The following is a 24,410-nucleotide window of genomic DNA, read 5'->3' as shown; positions in this document are numbered from 1 at the left end:
ATGAATAAAATGTCTATCTTTCGTGTAAAAGTTGAGATACAAATGATGATTCTATAGTTTAATCCACCATTTTCTACATTTGAAAATGTCTGTACCAAATCAGGAATATGACAGTTCTTGTCCATTCCAATCATAAAAGATTGAAGGTGAAATAGTGAAATATTAATTTGCATTTATCTGCCATTGTGGTTCTTTTTTTTCCGATTAAGCTAAGAAACATTGATGAAGAATTATTAACTTGCAAGTAAATAACTTGACGCCATTGAATCCATTTGCATGTACACTTCAGTCTAATTCCTTAGCTAGAGGTGTATTATGCATAATTTGTGCGTGTTCGGTTATCTAAACGATAAGACTGTCTACATTGAAAGTAAAACAAACTCGTTATACAAGTCAAAACGATGATTATTATTTATTTATAAAATCAAAAATATGAAATTAAACAGACCTAGACAAATACAATAACACATGTTCGCTTTTTGTTTATTTCTATATCTATGTTTATGTCGCTTATAGGCCAGGACTATCGGAAGTCTTCGGAGGTCATATCGATAGCTATTAAGAGTGCGTCAAGAATAAAATAACCGCGAAATGAAGCTACATATTTTCGAGCCCATGCCCAGTATAATGTTTATTTTATAAGTTTTATCATTTTGAGAAATGTTTTACATGATTATAATACAAATTTGCGAATTTGTGTCAGATCGGTGAACATTAATTTGAAAGCTAGTGCCCTTTCAAAGGAAAATCATCTGAAGCTAAATGGTTACTTCCCGATAAAAGATTGAAAGCCATGGTTTGATGTCCTATCGATTATGACGCAACGTAAGCACGAAATAGATAGAGTATTTTTATTCATTTACTAGAACTAATTTGGTCTAAACCACTTCTGATGGAACGATCGCTTGCTAACCAGTTCTTTTATTCCGACATGATTTATAACAAAATTTTCGTTAAGCCCCCGTTGATCAAGTAATGATTAAGAAACATAGGTTCCAATTCCCTCATGCAGCGTTGACCATATATGAATTTGACGATTTTAGATCCGGTTCCTGTCAATTACATTTTCTGTGGTTTTTTGTCGAAATATCTTGTGCTTTATATGTTAATTGTTCCTAATAAAAGTAGATATGGAAAAGCTGTTTAAACGCACAAAAGAAACACAGATTTGTTTTGTAATGTAGAAAACCTAGATAAACACATTCAGATATTAATTTTGCACTCATGATTGTAAAAGTGAACACAGAAAGGTGGATCGGACAGACGAAAAAAAATATAAAGGTTTTTTTTTTATCACTTAGCAAATCTAAGGCCGTGTTAACACCTAACGCCGTGTACAGTAAACATGTTTACATTTGGTTTAGTGTAATGTACACTAGTTTCACATTTAATTTGTTCAGATCTATACACCTTGTTTAGCTACCTGTACATAAGATTTGTTCACACTTGTAAACTATATGTCTTTTAAATGTTTATTACGTAGAACCAAATTTTCGAACAACTTTTCTAGCAGTTGGGGAACGACCATTTGACTTTAAAAAAAAAGGAGGATGGATTTTCCCACAATTTGATTATTTTTTTTATTTTTGAAATCGGGTCACCATACAGATGATAAAAATGAATAAACTCATCATAGATGCCAGGACTAAATTTTGTATACACGGTAGACGTGCGTTTCGTCTACAAAAGACTCATCAGTGACGCTCGAATCCAAAAAAGTTAAAAAGGCCAAATAAAGTACGAAGTTGAAGAGCATTGAGGATCAAAATTCCTAAAACTTTTGCCAAATCGAGCTAAGGTAATCTATGCCGGAGGTAGAAAAGCCTTAGTATTTCAAAAACTCTAAATTTGGAGTAGGTCCGGTAAGGACCGAATTTGGCCTCAAATTTCAGATTCATCTGACGAAAGATTTTGACCACTTTTTAAACACTTAAGTGTTTATTTCATTTGAATCAATAAGTTTATGTGAAAGATTTTAACTGATTTTGACATTAAAAACGACCCGATTCAAGCTCAAATATGAAAAATCTACCAAATATGCCGAAAAATGTCACTTTTCAGATGGTTTTTGTCAAAAATGAAAGTGGCCGCATCCGTGTTCATCCTCAATCTTTATATATGTTATGTATTATCATATAATACAACTTACATTTTAATATTAAGAATGAACACGAATGCGGCCACTTTTGTTTCACACGAAAACTGTCTAAAATTTAACTAAAATGCTAGAATTGTGAAGATTTCAGTAATTTAGCATGACTTAATGGTGCTAGTACCTGATATATGTGCATTGTATTGCCAAAAACAGCCCATATTTATGTAGCAGAAGCATTCTACTGTACAATAAATAACTAAAAGTTTACATTTTAACAATTTCGTAAAACTGCTATATTTTGGGGCCAAAAGGGGGTCTTACTGGACTTACTCCTTTGGTAAACAGTTAATTTATAAATATAACCATATCAATGATAATTCATGTCAGCACAAAAAGTGCTGACTACTGGGCTGGTGATGCCTTCGGGGAAATAAATCTCCACCAGCAATGGCATCGACCCAGTGGTTGTAAATTAACTAACTCATCATAGATACCAGGACTAAATTTTGCATATACGCCAGACGCGCGTTTCGTCTACAAAAGACTCATCAGTGACGCTCAAATCAAAAAAAGTTAAAAAGGCCTGAGGTAGAAAAGCCTTAGTAATTCAAAAATTCTAAATTTGGTAAACAGTTAATTTATAAATATAACCATATCAATGATAATTCATGTCAGCACAAAAAGTGCTGACTATTGGGCTGGTGATATCCTCGGGGAAAGAAATCTCCACCAGCAGTAGCATCGACCCAGTGGTTGTAAATAAACTCATCATAGATGCCAGGACTAAATTTTGTATATACGCCAGACGCGCGTGTCGTCTACAAAAGACTCATCAGTGACGCTCGAATCCAAAAACGTTAAAAAGGCCAAATAAAGTACGAAGTTGAAGAGCATTGAGAACCAAAATTCCTAAAAGATTTGCCAAATCCAGCTAAGATAATCTATGCCTGAGGTAGAAAAGCCTTAGTATTTCAAAAATTCTAAATTTGGAAAACATTTAATTTATAAATATAACCATATCAATGATAATTCATGTCAGCACAAAAAGTTCTGACTACTGGGCTTGGTTCGATTACGCATTAAAGACGTAGGCTGCATCAGCGTGCTTACAGACGAAGAAAAAGAATTGTGATGTTAAGGATCACTACATTTCTATCTTTTCTGTTTTTTTCAAATGGTATTTTTTCTCCAAGGAGTATTTGGAAAGGGTGGGTGTAATATTTTTTTTTTCATTTCTAATTGTATTTTAACAGATCTGAGATACTACACAAACAAACAATTAACCTCACCCTTTTTCAGTAATGCATTTATGAGGAAATCGTTGTTTGAGAAAAGACCATTGGCAAATATTTCTATCAGTGTGAACGTCCAGTCGATTTGAGAAGAACTTTTCAAATGAATTATGTGTTCGGCAATGATGATGGATGAATCTTGATAAGGGGTTAATAAGGCTACGTAACGTGTTTTTATAACAAATAGATATATCAAGTTAAGACAAATATTTCGGTATAGAACATAATATAAAAATCGTTTCTTTTTAAAATATACATGGGGAAATGGAAGTTCTGAATGCCTAGTTTTGTGTACACTTAACCTACATAAGGCCTACATCGACTATCGACTGTATGTAGACAAAACATGATTTAAACTATATGTAAACATTGAGTTTTATCAATGGGAACGTAATTATGTTTAGTTTATATGTGAGTTACACTGACACAACAACGAGTTTAGGTCAATGTGAACACGGCCTAAGTCAACACATCAATCATACATGAATCAATAAAGATATTTATTCTGGTGTATTAATAGGAAAAGTAAACACAGAAAAGCGATTCAGACACACGCAAAAACTAAAGTTTTTTTGGTTTATAAAATTTAAAGCAACACAGCTATTACATTAATAAAAGAAAACCTCAATCAAAACAGCAATCCAAATGAACAGTTATTATGTTAAAAGTGAACCAAGAAAGGTGCATCGGACAAACAACCAACGTACGGCATTAATAAACATGTTTTAATCATGATTAAAGTAAATCAAGAAAGGTGCTTTGGACAAACGAAATTTTTCTTTTTTTTTCTTTCATAATTTAGCGTAAATGAACCCATGCCCAGCAATCATTTTGTAGAAAAAAATGGCGATAGCAAAACATGATTTTTCACAATAGAGAAAAATCTGGGTTACAATTATTATTACTCATAGGAGGCATATATGGTTTAGAATATTTTCAGAAAAATTTTGAAATGTTTAAAGGAAATTAACAAATAAACCTGTAAAACAAGTACCAAACAAAATTCAGATACAAAAAAATTAGATCACACTATTATGGACATATTTAATAACCACGAACAAGTGCTTTAATACCTTCGACCACGAATTTTGATTGAAAAGTCCACTCACATTTGTGTTCTAAGATTATTGTAATATTAAAACCATAACTTCACTATGTACTACTTAGTACCTTATTGTTTTTATTCATTTATTAGAATGTCATACATTTGATAGATTTAGCTAGCTATAAAACCAGTTTAATCACTATTTTCTACCCCTGTACCAATTCAAGAATATAATGAGAGTTGTTTTTCATTAATGTTGATGTATCTGTGCTCTTAATATAAACATTTGTCAAAGGACTTTCCGTTTAAATCTTTCCTTGGAGTTCAGATGATTTTATGAGAATTAGATCACGTTAAGGAAATATTTTTAAGAGATCAATTTATGATTTTTCTGTGAAAATTAAGATATGATCGAACCAACGGTTTCAGTTTTATTTTAAGGCATGCACATGAATTAGATATGTTTGTAAGATAAACAAGAAAAACAGCGAAACTGAAAAAAGCTATCTGTATCTTGTAACATGTTAAACAAAAACCTATTCAAAACACAACGTTATGGATATTATATATGATGACATTGGTTTTTTCAAAGAAGTAATTCCGTCAGTTGGGTATATTGGGAAAACCGTAACTATCTATAAATTTTAATTAATTAATTAATAATAATAATAATAATAATAATAATAATAATAATAATAATAATAATAATAATAATAATAATAATAATAATAATGATAATAATTATAATAATATTATTAATAATAATAATAATAATAATAATAATAATAATAATAATAATAATAATAATAATAATAATAATAATAATAATAAAAATAATAATAATGATAATAATAATAAACCATAATTGACCGTACGGCCTTCAACAATGAGCAAAGATGTTTTAATATATCTATGTAGTTCACTTCACATACTGATTAATATTGCTTTGCAATTTTATACACCAAAGAATATAGATTATTTATTTTCATTATAGTGAAGATTGGTGACGTTTAAGAGCAGATTTTTTTTACTTTTATAGAAAACTATTTGTACTTCATTTTGTCTCTAAGAAGGATTGCTATCTGATTGGCCTTCGTGTAAAATATAGATTCACAAGTGAGATATGATACATCTCACCACAGGTTAATTTTGATATTTAAAAAAGTGCTAAACTTGCCTAGCTTTAAAAATTGAAATTAAACTGTTAAGAGTGGATGGAATCTGTTTCCCTATTGATTGTTGTCTCCTTTTCAAACATTTGCAGGAAGCTGTGTTCTTTTAAACTGACATTATCAGGCATGGACGCCTTTTTCATGACGTCACAGTAGGGAAATCAAGGAGATATCAAGAAAATGTAACGTTATAATTAAATTTAGACCAATCATTTGCAGTGAACATTTCACTAGTGAGGAGAAATATTTTCCTTACACCGCTCGAAAAATGTGAAAATAGCACAGACAATTAATTAAAAATATTCGCTGACAGAAAATTAGAACTATTGAGATGTATTCATGAAATAAAACGTCTTTTATTTGGAATAAGGAGGTTAGTAGATGGACATTGCATACTGTTCATATATAAATGTATACAAGTAAATCTTTACTGATATGGAAACTTCTAATGAGGAAATTGTATTACTAATCGGTACTATGAATAGAAGAAAAATTCCCAATTACTATTCTAGTAAGCGTTAAGTGTATAAATGCGTAATGCATTACTAATTGATTTAATGTATTCTTTAAGACTGCCATTGTCACATACCTTTTTGTAATGAGATAGACACTACAATATGTCTGAGTGGGAATGTTCGGCTTGTACTTTGTTAAATAAAGAAACTGATGATACGTGTTCTGTTTGTGGTCTTAGATATCATAATGCTGTGTTAACATATCCTGAGTATAAAAGCATGGACCACTATGGTGCGAGTTCCGAACTTAAATATCCAAATTCGGGGAGATCTGAATTGAAAGACACTTTAACTGACAATGGTATGTTCATCACATTTATGTTATTAAATATTATAATTATTATTATCTTTTTTATTATTATTTTTTTTTATTATTATTATTATCATTATTATTATTATTATTATTATAATTTTGGTTCTTGATTTCACTCTAATATCTAGTACTACTTTGTACAGCATTCTGTTTTCGATAATCTGTATCTTTCAGACAAAAGATTCACGAACTCAAGTTAAGTGCCGAAAACGGTAAACAAATATTCAGGTCACTAAAAGTCCGTTATCCTTTGCTATTCATAGATATCCATGAGTGTATGTAACGGCAAGCTATAGTTTACATCTACCTTATGTTGGTGCGTCTTAGATAATTGTTGCAAACATGATAGCAAATCATACTAAATCTTCTTATTTTCCTATAAAAGTATATTATATTATGGTATTTTCAACTGTCATAAGTCAAATGTCCTTGAACTCATTTCTGTAATCCAGCGACTGATTGAAAACAAATTGTCATGAGAAATACTCATAGCCAAGGAGTATTTAGATAGCTTTTCTGGATATATTGGATCCTTGGAAGATTTACATATCCTGCCGATCGGCTTAATATGACCTCGAGCTCAATTCACGAATCAGTGATCTAGGGAAAAAGTTTGTATTCTGGTCCGTTTCTCAGACTCTTTAAGCAATAATAGGTTGATTATATTTCGTACCAAGACAGATTTGAAGTAAGATACGGACGACTAACAAGTTCCCTCTGGTCTTGATTACATTTTCATTAATCATTGGCCTAATGTTAAGTTTTTGGTTTTGTCCATTTCTCAGATAGTAAAAGTATATAGTATTAGACCATGTCAACCGACAGAACGAATGGAAAACAAATGTCATATTCCTGACTTGGTACATGCATATTCCGAAGGCATCAATTGGTTTATGAGACAAAAATTGAGAGTCAGAAGGCAACATCTGTTTAACATACATCTCAGACATGCAACACAACTGACTTAAAATTTTAAACAAACACACATATAAATTTGACAATGAGACAACCAAATAATTTTTTTGCAGCGATAGTTATTAAAGTATATTAAACCATTATGCTAGGGTAATTCAAATGAAAAAGACATCTAGCGTCTGGATCTCTCCTCTTATTTGTCCCAGCTGCACTAGGAATGCCAAAACCAAACAAAAATAAAACCATAAAAGCAAGCTGGATTCATCTGCCCTTGTTATCATTTCCATGTTTCAAAAGTCTATGTAAAGTTTGTGTGGTTTTGTCTGTTTCTAAGATCCTTCAATCAAAAAGTCATCTGTATTTTGTATATAATATGATTGTTAGGTGTTCATGTCTGTCTGGTAGGATAAATATTACCTTGAGCTCATTTACATGTATCATTGATAATATTTAATTATTTTCATAATTGTAGTAAAACCTTTACAGAACTGAATTTCTGATGTTTTCAGATTGGACTTGCAGTGACTGTACCTTTCTCAATTCTGTATCAACAGTGTGTGAAATGTGTGAAATCTCAAAAACCGATTCACTTCGAAAATCCAGGACACCAGGGAAGAAACCATACTATCGTCAAGTACAAAACCTACCTCGTGGCTATGCGACAGGTTAGTTGTTTCTTTACTTTTTACAGACGACTACCCTTTACTATGCATAAGACATTTATACGCCTTTATCCCTATTCAGAAATCTAGGTAAGGTTTTTTTTTTGGCTTCGGTTATATCTTTTTCCATTTTTGCTAATTTATTTTATTATTTCGTGTTAATAATATTTCGATATCCACAAATTTGCCTTTGGTGAGTAAGAGCTTGGCATATTCTGTAGAAATCTGTAAACTGATTGACATCAGTTATTGTCCTTGAAGTGTCTTTTGTTAGTTTTCTATATGTAAGGATTGGAACCACATTGACATAACCCTCATAGCTCCTTTTGTAAGTACTCCTTTAATAAGGCTTTAAAAATTGATTGATGAAAATACTTACCCGGATGGAACAAAGTTTTCATTCGATATAATGTTAATCAAATGTCGATGGACTCAAAATAATAGTACGGAAGTTAATAAGAAACTAGTGGAAGATCAGTGACACGGATTGTTTTCTTTTGTTGGGTGGTAATATATTACCTGCTTTAAATATCAAATTTTATATATATAATACTTAACACCTAACACGAGGGATTGTGCCTGATATTCATATGATGAAGACATAATCTTTTAATCAGTTTAATTGAGGTCTGGAGCTGACATGTCAGTTACTGCTAGTAGTCTGTTGATATTTATGTATTATTGTCATTTTGTTTATTTTCTTTTGTTTCATATTCTGACATCGGACTCGGATTGCTCTTAAAGTCAGTTTTACTGTGCGTATTGTTGTACGTTTGTTTTTTCTACATTGGTAAGAGGTATAGGGGGAGGGTTGAGATCTCAAAAAACATGTTTAACCCCGCCGCAATTTTGCGCCTGTCCCATGTCGTGAGCCCCTGGCCTTTATTAGTCTTGTATGATTTTTAATTTAAGTTTCCTGTGTATAATTCGGAGTTTAGTATGACGTCCATTATCACTGAACTAGTATACATATTTTTTAGGGGACAGCTGAGGGACGCCTCCGGGTGCGGGAGTTTCTCGCTACATTGAAGACCCATTGGTGGACTTCGGCTGTTGTCTGCTCTATGGTCGGGTTGTTTGTCGCTTTGACAAATTCCCCATTTCCATTCTCCATTTTATTACATTTATAAGTAAAAGTGATGATCTTCATATACCTGAGTCATGTGATGTATATTCTTTTTCAATCATCAGTTGAGGGTCGTAATGGGGATACCTTTATGACGAATAACGATAAAAATACTTGCCAAATGACGTTAACGTAAATTTTTGGTGTATGACGATAAAATGTACACTTTCTTTTAGACGATGACGAATCACGTACATTTTTTCCAAAAATTACGGTAACGATAATTATTTGTGACCTCTGATGAATCACGATAAGTATATTTTGACGAATGAAGGTAACATTTTAACCAATGTGACGCTAACGGAAGCCGAAAATGACTTGTTGACGCCTGACGTTCAAATGCATTACTACCCTGATACATAGTACTATTGTAGAATTAAGAGCAGCATGCAGCATCATAATCTTTTTCCTAATACTTTTCGTCTGCTTAAAATTGTTGTCTTTATTGTTTTCCCTTTAAACAATGTTTTTGTCTGCGTATATGTTATAACTTTCTTTGTTTTACTTTCAGCAAGCCGATCCATGAATCAGAATGACATAGAAGCAGATTATATTAAAAGCGACAGAGAAGTAAGAATAGTGTTATTAGGTCGCACCGGAAGCGGAAAGAGTGCCACTGGTAATACAATTCTAGGAGGAAACAAGTTCATAGCAATGGTTTCGGGATCATCAGTGACTGTCAACTGTTGCCGGGGAGAATGTTATCGCGGAAATAGACTTATTTTAGTCGTTGACACACCAGGATTATTTGATACAAAACATTTAAATAATGAAATCACGAATGAGATTAGCAAATGTGTTGGTATGACGTCACCTGGTCCTCACGCTGTTCTTATTGTCATCGCAATCGGACGGTATACTCAAGAGGAACAGGATACAGTTGAACATTTTATACAGCATTTTGGCGATGATATCATCAGATATATGATGATAGTCTTTACTCGTGAAGATTGTTTGAAACAAGAACATAAGACCATTGAAGAATTTCTAGAAACTGCTCCATCTGCACTAAAAGACATTGTACGCAGATGTGAGAATAGATATATTTGTGTTGACAACCTTGCTAATGAATCTGAGAAAGGGAGAAAAGTCGATGACCTTATAACAAAAATAGACGACATGGTTGCAAAAAATGGCGGAAATTGTTATACTAATGAGATGTATGCTGCTGCAGAAGAAGTAGTAACGCAAAGTATGCAACACAAAGAGATGGAATTGTCCCTGAGCTATATGTCTTCAAAATTTGAACAGGACATTCTTGCTCTGACAGGTGAAAAATCTAAACTAGAAGATACTATGACAAAAATGCAATTCGAAAAAGATAATTCCGAGGAGGAAAAGAAGACTTTACGGAGGAAAATGGTACGACTGCAGCAACAAAAGGAGATTAGCCAAGGAGATATTGGCGAGGAAGCGAATCGACAGTTAACTTTGAAAATCGCAGAACTTCGCAAAAGTGAAGTTCGTCTTAGTCAGCAGCTACAACGAGAAGAACGTAAACGACTCTTGATGCTTTCCGATTTAGAAAAAGCCAATTACGAAATCAAAGAAAAACAAAACGAAATTCAGAAAGGATTGTCTAGGTGTTATAGTCGACGAGGACATATTGATGAGAATTCTTTACGACAACAAGTACGCGATGATATTGAAAACAAATCACCAAACATTTTTACTGAACTTTTGGAATCAATTAAGAACGTTGGAAGAAACTTTTATCGCCGCGCCACCAAACTTTTCACAAAACAACTTTAAGAAAAACGAAAAAGAAAATCGTGAAGGAAATAAATAAACTTGAACAATTGCAACTCTTCTAACTTAGCATTGACTTAATATAAATACACTTAAACAACAGCATAGTATGTTAGGCATACAAATGCTTGGTTTAACAAACTTGTATAGTGAAAATCGATACTACCTAATATGGTATTTATTTGCAAATAATGTCCCGTTTACTTATCCTGTTGAAATTCTTGGTTTCTTCTGTTTGGATTTTGAATTTTGCATTTTGACATCTATTTTTTGTGTTGTTTGTCTGTTTTTATCTAAAACTAAAGGTGACATCATTCTGTATAATTAAAATATATCTGTCATGTTTGTATTTAGATCGATATAGCCTATTTTAGAAAAGTCAGATATTCTGAAAAATAGTTAAGGTTCCACTTGATTATTTCTTGAACTGTTTCTCAGATTCGAGCGTCACTGGTGGGTCTAATGTAGATGAAACTCGCGTCTGGAGCAAATTCAAAATTTCAATTCTGGTATCTTCGATACGTTTAGATTTAATAAGATGGTGTTGAAAATAAAAAGTTGTGATATGATTGTTAATGAGAATATTATTCACCAAATTATTATACAAATAAGGGCAGCTCTTTGGTATTTAATACCCGAGATAACAAAATGTGAAACAATTAAGACGAAAATCCGATAATTTGAATTATCCATACAGATTGAAAAAAAAACAATCTTGGACTCGGTAATTGATAAAATTTGTAAATTGATTTGATTCGATAGGCTTATTTAAATGTAACTCACGCCATGTGTACTAATTTATAAGTGTTTGTTGATTGAAGTAGATTAAGAAAACATTAAAACGATCCGGGAAGGATTTTTCCTCATTATTTTTTTTTTTATTTTTTATTGATCTTTTTGGTGTTCAAGCTACAGTGCATACATACATACATACATTTTTACAATATATAAGTGATTGACATATGGCATAGTCATACTATTGATATTTACGAATAAGACATAGTAAAAACAAATACAAGTAAATGATGTGAATAATCGGTATATGATACAAGTAAAAGATACTTTGGAATACATTAAATATACATGATCATATCGAGAATAAAATTTAATTAATAACTTCCATAAATTCCCCCCATCTGTCAACAAATGACTCGTGCTTGTCTTTAGAAAGATATAAATATTCTAATATCTCCAGACGTCTTTTCAAAAATTTGAGAAAAGCTTGCACAGATATAAACAATCTGTCTAATTGTGTGTACTTTACATAATGAATGTAATATTTTGCCTGTAAAATACAATAGTTTAACACTAAGTTATCAGAATTCAATATACCAAAAATGACACTGTCTTTATTTAAAAAAAATTTTACTCCAAAAACTAAATGCCACCAATTAGAAAATTCTCTCCAAAATCGTTTTATTTCTATACATTCAAAAAATTTATGCTCTATAGTTTCTATTTCTTTACAACTGGCACACTCATTAGTTAAAGAAAGTTTATATTTTTCAAGGAGATAATTATGTGAGACTATTCTGTGTAACACTTTATATTGAAAAGCTTGTAGTTTGCTTTCAATAGTACATTTAAAAGCTAGTGAATAAATATTGTTCCACTTTTCGTCACTAATTTCTATATTAAAACTTTCTTCCCACCTTTGTTGTGAAATAGGAGAAACACTTACCCGATCGATAAAAAGTGAATATACATCTTTAGTATATAATTTGCTAATAGGCATTTTTTTATTCTCATGCTCAAAAACGAATCCAAAAGAGTTGCTCTTAGGTGACATGTGTTGTTGTAATAACAAATCTTTCCAGTCACGTGGTATAGCAAGTTTAATAGAAAGAATGTCTACAAAAGTAACATTCAAATTATATTTTTTGTTAATAGCGTCATGAGACAAAAATTCGCCTTTATCATCTACAATATCATTAATGAACCTTATGCCTTTCGTGTACCAAGATCTGTAAAAAATACTCGTTCTGTTAATCTTGATAAACGGATTGAACCAAATAAATTCTTTTCTAACATGAAATGCATTTAACGGGATGAAAATACCCTTGAAACGTTTCCAAGCAGATAGCACTTCTATATAAAAAAGAGGTGCTTTTAAATTTAAAAACTCAAATTCACATCTGCTCATAAATAAGTCCTCTAAATCAAAAAGGGAGAAGAATGCTTTGGAAACATGTTTCCATTTAGAGTCATGTTCTGACAAAAATCGTTTTACCCACATGATACGAAAGGATAACAACTGTACTTCAAAATTTGGTGCTTTCAGTCCCCCCTCGCTAGGAGACTTTTGAATAACTTCCGATTTAACTTTCGGAGTACTATCATTCCATAAAAAGTTATTAATGTCCCTTTGTATTTTAATTACATAAGATCTTGGTACATGTGTAGATGAAATGACATAAATAAGCTTCGATATTGCAAGTGATTTAAGAATTACGATTTTACCGATCAAGGAAAGGTTTCTGATCCTCCACATTTTAATAATTGATTCCATTTTTTCTATGCATGTATCTAAGTTAGAACAAACCATTTCATCAAAAGCGTTAAATTTTAAACCTAAGGTTTTAAAACCATCTGTCCATTTAATAGGAAGGGAACCTTCTTTGTTAAATTTATTTCTTCCAATCCATGTTGCTTCGGTTTTCGAAAAATTGACTTTTAACCCTGAACACTTCTCAAAATCATTAAAGGAATCTAATAAAATTTGCGCAGAAAATACATCTTTCAAAAAACAAGTGGTATCATCAGCCAACTGTGAAATTTTTATTTCAGTATCCCCAATTTTTATACCTGATATATGGTTGTTCTTACGAATATTTATTGCCAGCAGTTCAACGGCCAAAATAAATAAAAAAGGAGACAAAGGACACCCTTGTCGAACACCTCTCTCAATTTTGAACGGACTAGAACTAAATCCATTATTAACGACAAGACTAGATATATTTGAGTATAAAGTTAAGACCCATTTCCGGAACTTGCTACCAAAATTAAAACAAGCCAATGCTTTTTGAATAAATTTCCATTCTAGCGTATCAAACGCCTTTTCGAAATCGACTAGTAATATAAGCCCTGGATAATTTTTTAAAGTAGTAAACAATATAATATCAGCAATTAGTCGTAGATTTTCACCAATATATCTACCAGCCACATATCCTGTCTGATCCGGATCTATAAGTTTCGGAAGAAATAATTTCATTCTTTCCGCAATAACTTTGGCTAATAATTTGTAATCAAAATTTAAGAGAGAAAGAGGTCGCCAGTTCGACAAGAGTGTTCTATCTTTATCTTTCTTTGGAATAAGAGTCAAAATACCCCGTTTTTGGTCTATTGAGAGGGTTCCGGTCTCGAAGGAATATTCATAGCTTTCCAAAACATATTTTTTTACATCAATCCAGAAAAATTTGTAAAACTCAGCGGTAAGCCCATCTGTACCAGGGCTTTTATTATTTTTAAATGTTTTTAAAACTTTAACGCACTCAGATTCTGAAATATCTGCATCGCATATATCCTTTTCCAGATCTGTTAGCTTAGGAATAAAATTTAAATCAAAAAAGTTAGAATCACCTGAATATTTATCAGGGTCTTCTTTTGATGAGTACAGATTTTCGTAGAAATTTCTCTCTTCGTTTAGAATTTTTTCTTGTGACAATAATTCAATGTCGTTTACAACTAATTTGTTAATACATTTATTTTTATAATTACGTTTTTCTAATGATAAGAAATATTTTGAATTTCTTTCATTGCCTTCGCAGTGCTCGGCATGTGATCGTATAATAGCCCCTCTTGTTTGATTATTTACTATTTGCTCTAAATCTTCTTTAACAATATCTAATTCATTTAAAAGTGTATTTATATCTTTATCTAAATATGTACGAGAGAGATTTTTCTGAATTTCGTCTTGTCGTTTTTTTAAACTGGACTCTCTTTCCCGCAATTTCATGTTTTTATATTTGGAATATTTGACGGTTGCGCCCCTTATTTCACTTTTAATGGTATCCCATTTTAAATTTTTATTTTCTAAATTTTGATATTTATCATCACATTCTGATAAAGTATTTTTGACTATATCCACATAATCTTTGTCTGTCAATAAACCCGAGTTGAATTTCCAGAAACCGGGACCTCTCTCACTAAAGTTTTCGCCTGACAGTGTCAACTTGATAAGACTATGATCAGATTTTATAGACGGAACAATGGATGTTTTTGTAACACTGCTTGACAAAAAATTCGATATCAACCAAAAATCTAAGCGACATTGTATAAGCGGGGTTCTTTGACGCCAAGTATATAATCTAGAGTCAACATTTTTTGTCCTCCAAATATCACATAAGTCAAACTCTTTTATAAAATCTTCTAATTTACTCGTATATTTGACAGGTGTGTTATATTTTGAACCACCCATTTTGTCTAAAGATGGATTTAGTATCGTATTAAAATCTCCACCCAAAACGAGATTTTGTTCTAACTTTTCATTTAATAAAATTTTTAATTTTTCAATATATTCAATTTGGTCATTTTCAAAATTTTTGGTCGGTGCATAATAATTTACAAAAACAAAATCTGTGTTATCAATTTCAACAGTTAGAATGAGATACCTTCCGTTTTCATCTGCAATTTTTTCCTTTAATATATAATCTGTTGAGCTGTTAAACAAAATAGCAACACCTTTAGAGTTCGTTTCCCCGTGCGAAAAATAAATATCTCCACCCCATTCCTTTTTCCATATAGTTTCATACGATTCAGTACTGTGTGTTTCTTGCAAGAAAATGATGTCGCTTTGAAATTTTTTTAACCAAAGAAACATGGATTTGCGTTTAAAATCGTTTCCAAAGCCATTTACATTAAGAGAAGTTAAATTGATACAATAATTAGCCATTATCTAGTTTTGGCTTTACAGTCTTATTAATTTCATATGTGATACACTTAACGTAGTTGAACATTATATAACTAAGTAGAAACAAAATACAGAAAAACATATCAAATATACAATACAATACAAAAAGAGAGATAATTCTCTCTGTTCGGTCTGCCTGACCTAAACCATATAATTAATGTTAATGTTTGTTATATTCATTGTTCATTCTCAATAAAACGCATGTAACTTTCATTCATTAATAAAAACAATACACTATAGGTTTACCAGTTACGGTTTAAAGTACATGTAACTTTCATTCATACATAACAACATTACAATTTACAACCTTTACTATAAATGACCCAATTACAGATTGAAATACACGTGCACAGGTACACAGACATTCTTGTTGATAATTGTGTTTACCTTTTCTTGCCGACGTACGAATATGGGACACAGTTATATAATGGCAAATATGTATTTTGATAGAACTGTGGATTGCATTGCATATCACTGGATTCATGTTTTTGCATATATATATATATATATCGGATAGTTTTTTAAGATTTGCATTGGGTGCAAAACGTATAAAAAATGTTTAATATATACATTTTTGTTCGCCAACATTGCTGGGGATCGAAAGGATATTCGCACTTTACAAAAAAGGAAATGAGAATTCATTTTATAGAATACCAGTATATTGGATTATTCTAACGTGTGTATGTGCAATTTATGTAAATATAGTGTCAACAACAACAAAAAAGTGGGATTTTTTTCTCCCGGGATTATAGTAATACACAGGGAAGATGATTACTTTCATGATGTCTGCGTGCCGGTACCGTGAGTAAATTTTGTTATATAAAATTACAATATACGCTACATGTATTTTATTGACTTATTTTAATTCATGGTGAAATTATTTCGGATAAAGTTGTATGTAAATTTAAAATTCATAAAAAGTAGTTTTATCTACAGATTACCTATTAAGGTAATTCATTTGAAATTTGCTTCTTTGTAACTCACTGGAATAATGAATACTCTTTTTGAAAATAAAATAGAGAATTGAAACTCTTAAGATACTTTGAAAATAGTAAACATATAGGATTTGAAAAGAGATTTTTCCTCATTATTGAAGGCTGCGCGGTTGCCTATACATTCTCATATTTGGATTATTCTAACTTTGACGGATAGTTGTCGCATTTGCAATCATTCCACATCTGATAAATATTATACTTAAGGGGAACATCCCTTTCATTTATACGAGGTTCTGACTCAAAATTAGCATGACATTAATAATGTGGAGTTATATTTCGTTTATAAGAAAGGGGTATATGACACTGCTGGTGGATAGTTAGTCCCTGTGTGTATCATCAGCTCAAAAGTTAATGCTTATCATAGTTACCTAATTGATTATAATTGCTACGTGAAAAATCAAGAAATTAAAGTATGGACTTTTTCTGTGTATTAAAAGTTCCCCGGCTTTCACACTGATTCGTTATAGCAACAAATGATGGAGAATCCATAAATGGAGCATCTGACGTAAAAAAATGTTGCTTACACTCTTATTATAAATTTCTCTTCGATTTGTGTATAAAAAGACTATTGTAGGGAAAATTATATTAACAACTTCAAGGAGATATCTCAAGGAAGTTAATTAATGATGTTTTCCTTGAAAATCAGATCAGATTTATTTTTAGTCAAACTCTTGAATGAACGGGAAAGGTCAGCGACATAACCTAAAATAACAACAAATCCGAAAACGAGTTCTATATCTTCTCAAAGGTAAAACAAAAACTGAAGTGTCTTCGGGACGCCACTGATTTTTCAAAGATTTTTCAAAGATGAAGTTAATTGTTTAATTGCACAGTAATTTGGTTGGTATATATGGAAAAGAGTGGGAATAAATAACAATTATGTCAGACATAATTAATGCATTTGAAATATTTTTTATTTCATTCAGAAGTCCGTAAATTGACCTATAATTGTTTACTTTTACAAATTGTGACTTTGATTGAGATTTGTTTTATTGGCAATCATACCATATCTTCTTATATTTATTAATTATTGTTTTGTTTTTTAATATAGCCGGTTTGTTTTACACCTTGTAATAACATTCAACGTAAAAAATAAAACAAATTTGATGAAAGAACAGAAATTGGATATATTATGCTTTTAGCATGTTATGTCCTGTTTGATCTTTTTAGAAAATAGAAAACTATAAAATGAGGTCACAGGAAGACATCAAAATGCAAGAACCAAAATTCTAAAAACAAGTTCCTGTTTAACCCATATTCGATAATATATAGCGTGGGAGAAGATAAATGTATTTACTGATGAGATCACTTTTCCCAAAGGGCCAAATGAGCAAATCTCATATCATTTAGCGTCCTTCGTTGGTTGTCCGTCGACCGTCGTCGTCTTCGTTGTCGTCTGTCGTCGTCTTTGTCGTCGTCCGTCGTCGTCCTGGTCGTCGTCCGTTAAATCTTACAAAAATTCTTCTCCTCTGAAACAACTAGGCCAAATTAAACCAAACTTAGCCACAATCATCACTAGCGTATCGTGTTTTGAAAATGTGTCTGTTGACCCCTGCTTGTCAACCAAGATGGCCGACATGGATTCAAATAGAGGTAAAATGTAGTCTTTTGCGTATTTTGCTCATATCTCCGAACTGAAACTTAAGCATTTAGAGCAAATCTGAAATTGGGGTTATATGTTTATCTGTTAAATGTCAGAGCAATCAGACAAGATGTTGTTGGGTTGATGTCCCTGCAAAGGTATTATTTAAGGAACTTTTGCAGTATCTGGTTATTATCTTTATATTATTAAAGATCTGATAAACTGCAAACAGCAGTAATGTTCAGCAAAATTACATCTACAAAGAAGTCAAATGACCAAAATAGTCAATTGATGGCACAAGGAGTAATTACCCTTTAAAGACAAATTTAACAATTTTTCGTAAAATTTGTTATCTTTTACAAAAGTCTTTTGAAACAACTAAAACAAAGTGAACCAAATTTGGCGACAATCAGCATTAGGGTATCTAGTTTAAAAAAAAATGTGTCCGATGACCCTGCTTGCCTATCAACATGGCAACCTTGGCTAGAAATATAGCTTTTGGGGAAAATGCAGTTTTTGACTTATATCTCTGAAGGTTGCACTTTGTAAAGACAGCTGTTTCTCAAATCAAGCCTCTTTTAGGGAGATTTAGTATATTTTTAGATTCCTATATCCTATAGACCACTTTGCCTCATAATTCTTATTTAGAAAAAAATCACATTCCTAATTAACTGGACATTTAAAAAGTCAGAATGCGAGTACATATGTTCAAACTCTTTTAGTAGTCAGCACTTCTGTGTTGACTTGAGTTATCATTGATATGTACATAATTATAAACTAACTGTTAACAAAACTTTGAAATTTTGGAAAAACTATGGTTTTTCCTACCTCAGGAATGGATTACCTAAGCTGTATTTGGCAAAACTTTTAGGAATTTTTGGTGCTCAATGCTCTTCAACTTCGTACTTTATTTGGCTTTATTAACATCTTTTTATTCGAGCGTCACTGATGAGTCTTTTGGAGACGAAACGCGCGTCTGGCGTTAATATAAAACTGTAATCCTGGTATCTATGTTGAGTTTATTAGGTCATTTTTCAGTAGCAATAAACAAAAGCATTATGTCAATTGGACATGCTTTGATACTATATATGCGCTTGCATTTTCACTTGATAACATTTTTGTTCGCTTTGGAGATTCCGTATATCGTCAAGTTATAAGAATTCCAATGGGGACTAACTGTGCTCCACTTATTGCGACCTGTTTTTGTATTGTTATGAGTTACAATTTATGAAAAAAATTAGCAAAGACCATCGAAACAACATTTGATACAAAAAATTAACAATACTTTTAGATATTTGGATGATATATTGGCTCTAAAAAATGACGACTTCAGTATGTATACTAAAGAAATTTATCCTGTTCAACTTGCTTTAAATACAACTAATATTAACAATGACCACTGTCCTTTTCTCGATCTTGATATCTATATCATTAACGGGAAGCTTAATACAAAAATTTATGATAAAAGAGATAATTTTTTGTCGAGCCTGCAACATTTGTTGCAAAAAGCTCGACATAGGGATAGTGATCCGGCGGTGGCGGCGGCGGTGTTAGCTAACTTCTTAAAAGCTTTATATTTTAGAAGGTGGTAAACCTGGATGCTTCATACCGTGTATATAGATGCGCCATGTTACACAGTTTCCATCATTCACATAGCCAATGTCATTGGCCTCATTTTCATGGTTCAGTGACTACTTGAAAAAAAAGTTTAGATTTTTTGTAATGTTAAAAGAGGGACGAAAGATACCAAAGGGACAGTCATAAATCTAAAACAAACTGACAACGCCATGGCTGAAAAAGGACAAACAAACAACAGCACACACGACACAACATAGAAAACTAAAGAATAAACAACACGAACCCCACCAAAAAACTAGGGGTGATCTCAGGTGCTCCGGAAGGGTAAGCAGATCCTGCTCCACATGTGGCACCCGTCGTGTTGCTTATGTGATAACAAATCCGGTAAATAGTCTAATTCAGTAGGTCACATTCATGAAAGGGAAGGGGATTGTAGTTACGACGTCTTTCTTAATATAAGTAATAGGACCACTATATTTGGTATGTGCGTACCTTGCAAGGTCCTTGTACCCGTCAGACAGTTTTCACTTGACCTCGATCTTAATTCATGAATCAGTAAACAATGTTAAGTTTTGGTGGTTAAGTCCATATCTCAGATACAATAAGCAATAGGTCTTGTATATTCGGTGTATTGAAGGACTATAATGTGTACATGACCTCCGGCAGGTGTCATCTGAATTTGACCTCATTTACATAGTTCAGTAGTCAAAGTTAAATTTTTGAGTTTTGGATTTTTTTTCTAATACTATATGCAATAGGTTAACTATATTTGGTGTAAGGAATTAGTTTATGATCATTAGTGTATGGAAGAATTGTTAGTTGTACATGTCTTCCTGAAATGATTCATGTAACCTTGACCTCAATTTCATGGTTCATTGGTCAATGATTAGTTATTTTGGTGTATGTTAAGTTTATGTGACAGTTGTAATAGAGCTTTATATTTAGGACTATCAACATAATATCAATGAATAGTAAAGAAGGCGAAACATTTCAGTGTGTGCACTCTTGTCATTTCCTATCGTTAATTATCCATTTGTAGATGGTGACGTTCCCTTGTCACCATGTGATGCTGTTTATATATCTCAACTTGTACGATTCACTCGTGTATGTAACAACGTATTAGATTTGGGCGAGAGAAATTCATGTATTACTGAAAAATTATTACACCAGGGTTTTCGATATCACAAACTAGTCAAAACATTTACTAAATTTTATCATCGGTATAAGGAAATAATTCGTAAATATAACTCAACATGCAGACATCTTATACGTTCAGATATTTCACATCCAATCTTTTATGGTAATATTCTTTACAAAGCAAACAATGTGTCAGTATTCACCCCAAAAGCTTACAAAACCTTTAAACAGACTGATTAAGAAGGGATACAATTACAATACTGTTGTCAGGTCATTAAAGATTGCATATTTTGGCTTTGATATTGATTCACTTATAGGGTCTTTTCATCGGAACTTAACACATTTATTTTAAAAACAGTTATTGGCATGGCACGGGTTATATTCTTCTCATATATCTTATGATAGTATGATACTAAACCCCTAACGAGAGGGATTATGCCTGATATTCATGTAATGAAGACATAATCTTTCAATCAGTATAATTGAGGTCTGGAGCTGGCATGTCAGTTAACTGCTAGTAGTCTGTTATAATTTTTATTTATTTTCTTTTGTTACATCTTCTGACATCGGACTCGGACTTCTCTTGAACTGAATTTTAATGTGCGTAGTGTTATGTGCTTACTTTTCTACATTGACAAGAAGTATAGGGGAGGGTTTAGATCTCATAAACATGTTAACCCCGCCCCAATTTTGCAGCTTTCCCAAGTCAGGAGCCTTTTTTAATTTTAGTTTCTTGTGTATATTTCGGAGTTAAGTATGACGACCATTATCACTGTACTAGTATACATATTTTTTAAGGGGCCAGCTGAAGGACGCCTCTGGGTGCGAGAGTTTTTCGCTTCATTGAAGACCCATTGATGGCCTTCGCCTGTTTTCTGCTCTATGGTCGGGTTTATGTCGCTTTGACACATTCCCCATTTCCTTTCTCAATTTTATAGAAAATGAATTGTGTTTACATACTGGTTCCTAGTTCTAATCTGTAGTTTGCATCACATAGAGACATAACTTGGGAAAGTAAGGAGAAAATATACACGTGAATATTGTTTATATTGAAATCTTAGATAATTCTACAGTCGAGGTAGGTTTAGTGAAGAAATTTAGTGTTATTTTAAACTCTTAGAAGTTCGGGGCATATAAAAGTTGAAAATATGCCGCACAGCCCTATATTTTGACTTTTGAAAAAAAATAATAGTGCGTATGAACTTTCTATTCCAGGATATGATTTTGTTCAAAACGTCATAGTAAAATTGGTACAGTTTTAGCCGTAAAAGGAGTTCCTATGGGAACATGCATTGTCAATAGAGAAATGCAACATGAAACTAAAGCAAAAGCATAACATTTGCATTATTTTATGCATCTATTGTATATGGACAATATCAGCTTTAATTTTGTTTACAAACAATAAGTACCAACATTGAATAATTTTTATTGAATTATAAGATGAATTTGTACGCCTTTCTGGAGTTATGATAATAAATTATGTTATCTGCATAAATATCAAATAATATGAGGCTGAAACCATGGGTTATTCCACAAGTTGATGTACATTCACAGCAGATGTCGTTTTAAAATACATTCTACTATCATTATACAAAGACAATAACCATCTTGTTTGGATGATTGTGCTGGATTTGAATATAAAAATAAACCTGTCCAGACCCCCAGACAGTATAAATAAAGGCCACAATAGTTTACCGCACCCAGTATCAGAGACCTTCCGTATTTATATGAATGCTGCAAACACTTTATATTTCTGTGTCTTACATTTACATACAATTGATTTTAAAGAAAATATATCTTTGGTGATTCTATCCTTTTCTTTAAAGCCTAGTATTTGATTATCACATAATTAAGTATTATTAGGTCTTTCCACTTTTCTGTGGAAAGACCTATTGTTTTTCTTCTAATTAGTTTTTTTTTTCTTCCGCCTAATTTTGTTCTTGTGATAAATATTTGTTTCGCAATATGTCGCTTAGATATTTGGTATATGATATCGAACTGTTTATGCGTTTTTGAAATTTACCCTGCGTAACCGAATACTTTTCTTTGTAGGAGTTATCTCCCCAAACACTGTTTTTGTGTCCACGACTGCTTCGCAACCGTAAAAGATTACGACAAATTTATTTTATAAAATTGCTCGTTATATCCTTCGCATGATTTGTCCAATTTCGACCGAAGCAATATAAACGCTCCATATGAGAGTTATTTCCCCTTTTGTATTTGAAATTTTGAAATGTATTTTAAACTGGAACACCATAAGTGATAGAGACCTAGGATCTTTTGATTTGAGGTCCTTGGTCCAAAAACATGAAAAATAGGTAAAGGTCAAAGGTCAAGGTCATATTCTAATTTTTGAATTTGTCTTATTTTCACTCATTTTCATTATCTTATGAGATATCAACAAATTATTTTGTATAAATTGTTAGTTGCGACATGTGGTAACTCAATAATTTTGGTTGAAAGGGCGCGTAAACAATGAATAGGAGTTTTCGCCCCTATCATATCTTAAATTATGTTTAAAGTGATATAACTTATTAACCATTCATATTAGAGACCTAGGGTCTTTTGATTTGAGATCCTCAGTTTGTGACCTGGAAATTGAGGTCAAGGTCATAGGTTAATTTGACCTTCTAGAATTTGACCTTTGCTTTAAATTCATATCTATACATCATAAAGCCATATGAACTGACATTTTAGACTGATTTTTTATATTTTAATATCAAAATAGATATTGACTGGTGGAAAGACCTTCAATTGTTCTCTGAACAATTGGTTTGTAATTATTATTACATTTCTTTGGTGATTCTATCCTTTTCTTTAAAGCCTAGTATTTGATTATCACATAATTAAGAATTATTATTATTACATTTCTTCTGTCCTTTTTCTCATTCATTTGCAAGGTTGTCACCACAAATGTCTATCTAATTCATTGCCCGGAAATTATTTCAGTATTTTAGCAGTAGTATTAAGAACGTCATTACAGTTAATGGAACCACTGTTTCTTATCTCTTTGTTTTTATTCTGTTTGAAAAAATGAGTGTGTGAAAGATCAATGTCACATGTAACATGTGTAATATAGAACGTAGTTATTTTTTCAACAAATATATCGTTAGCTATGAAGATTGTATCGCTCCTATTAAAACAGAAGACACGTCAAATGGATATCATCAACAACCGTTAAATAATATGCATAAAGACTAATAAAAGAATGCTTTAACACATTATTAAGATGATGAACGTCGTCAGTACCCAGACTTTTATACTTCAAGCCTCTAGTATCAAGTAATGCATGATATGAAATGCACTGTAATATCGTTGCAACTAG

The 24,410-nt window shown here is 31.9% G+C and overlaps 1 protein-coding gene across 1 annotated transcript; it reads left to right on the top strand.

Moving 5' to 3' along the window:
- The first annotated feature begins 5,795 nt into the window (after positions 1–5,795).
- Positions 5,796–11,558, top strand: LOC143052501 (uncharacterized). Its single transcript, XM_076225548.1, has 3 exons — positions 5,796–6,420; positions 7,857–8,012; positions 9,647–11,558. Exons 1-3 carry the CDS (start codon positions 6,222–6,224, stop codon positions 10,885–10,887), a joined length of 1,596 nt encoding a protein of 531 aa, XP_076081663.1. The 5' UTR covers positions 5,796–6,221; the 3' UTR covers positions 10,888–11,558.
- Positions 11,559–24,410: the final 12,852 nt, after the last annotated feature.

Source organism: Mytilus galloprovincialis, chromosome 11 (assembly GCF_965363235.1).
Source record: "Mytilus galloprovincialis chromosome 11, xbMytGall1.hap1.1, whole genome shotgun sequence".
Taxonomy (NCBI): domain Eukaryota; kingdom Metazoa; phylum Mollusca; class Bivalvia; order Mytilida; family Mytilidae; genus Mytilus; species Mytilus galloprovincialis.
Note: the sequence above shows the minus strand (reverse complement) of the source record. Positions and strands in the feature narration are given on the sequence as shown.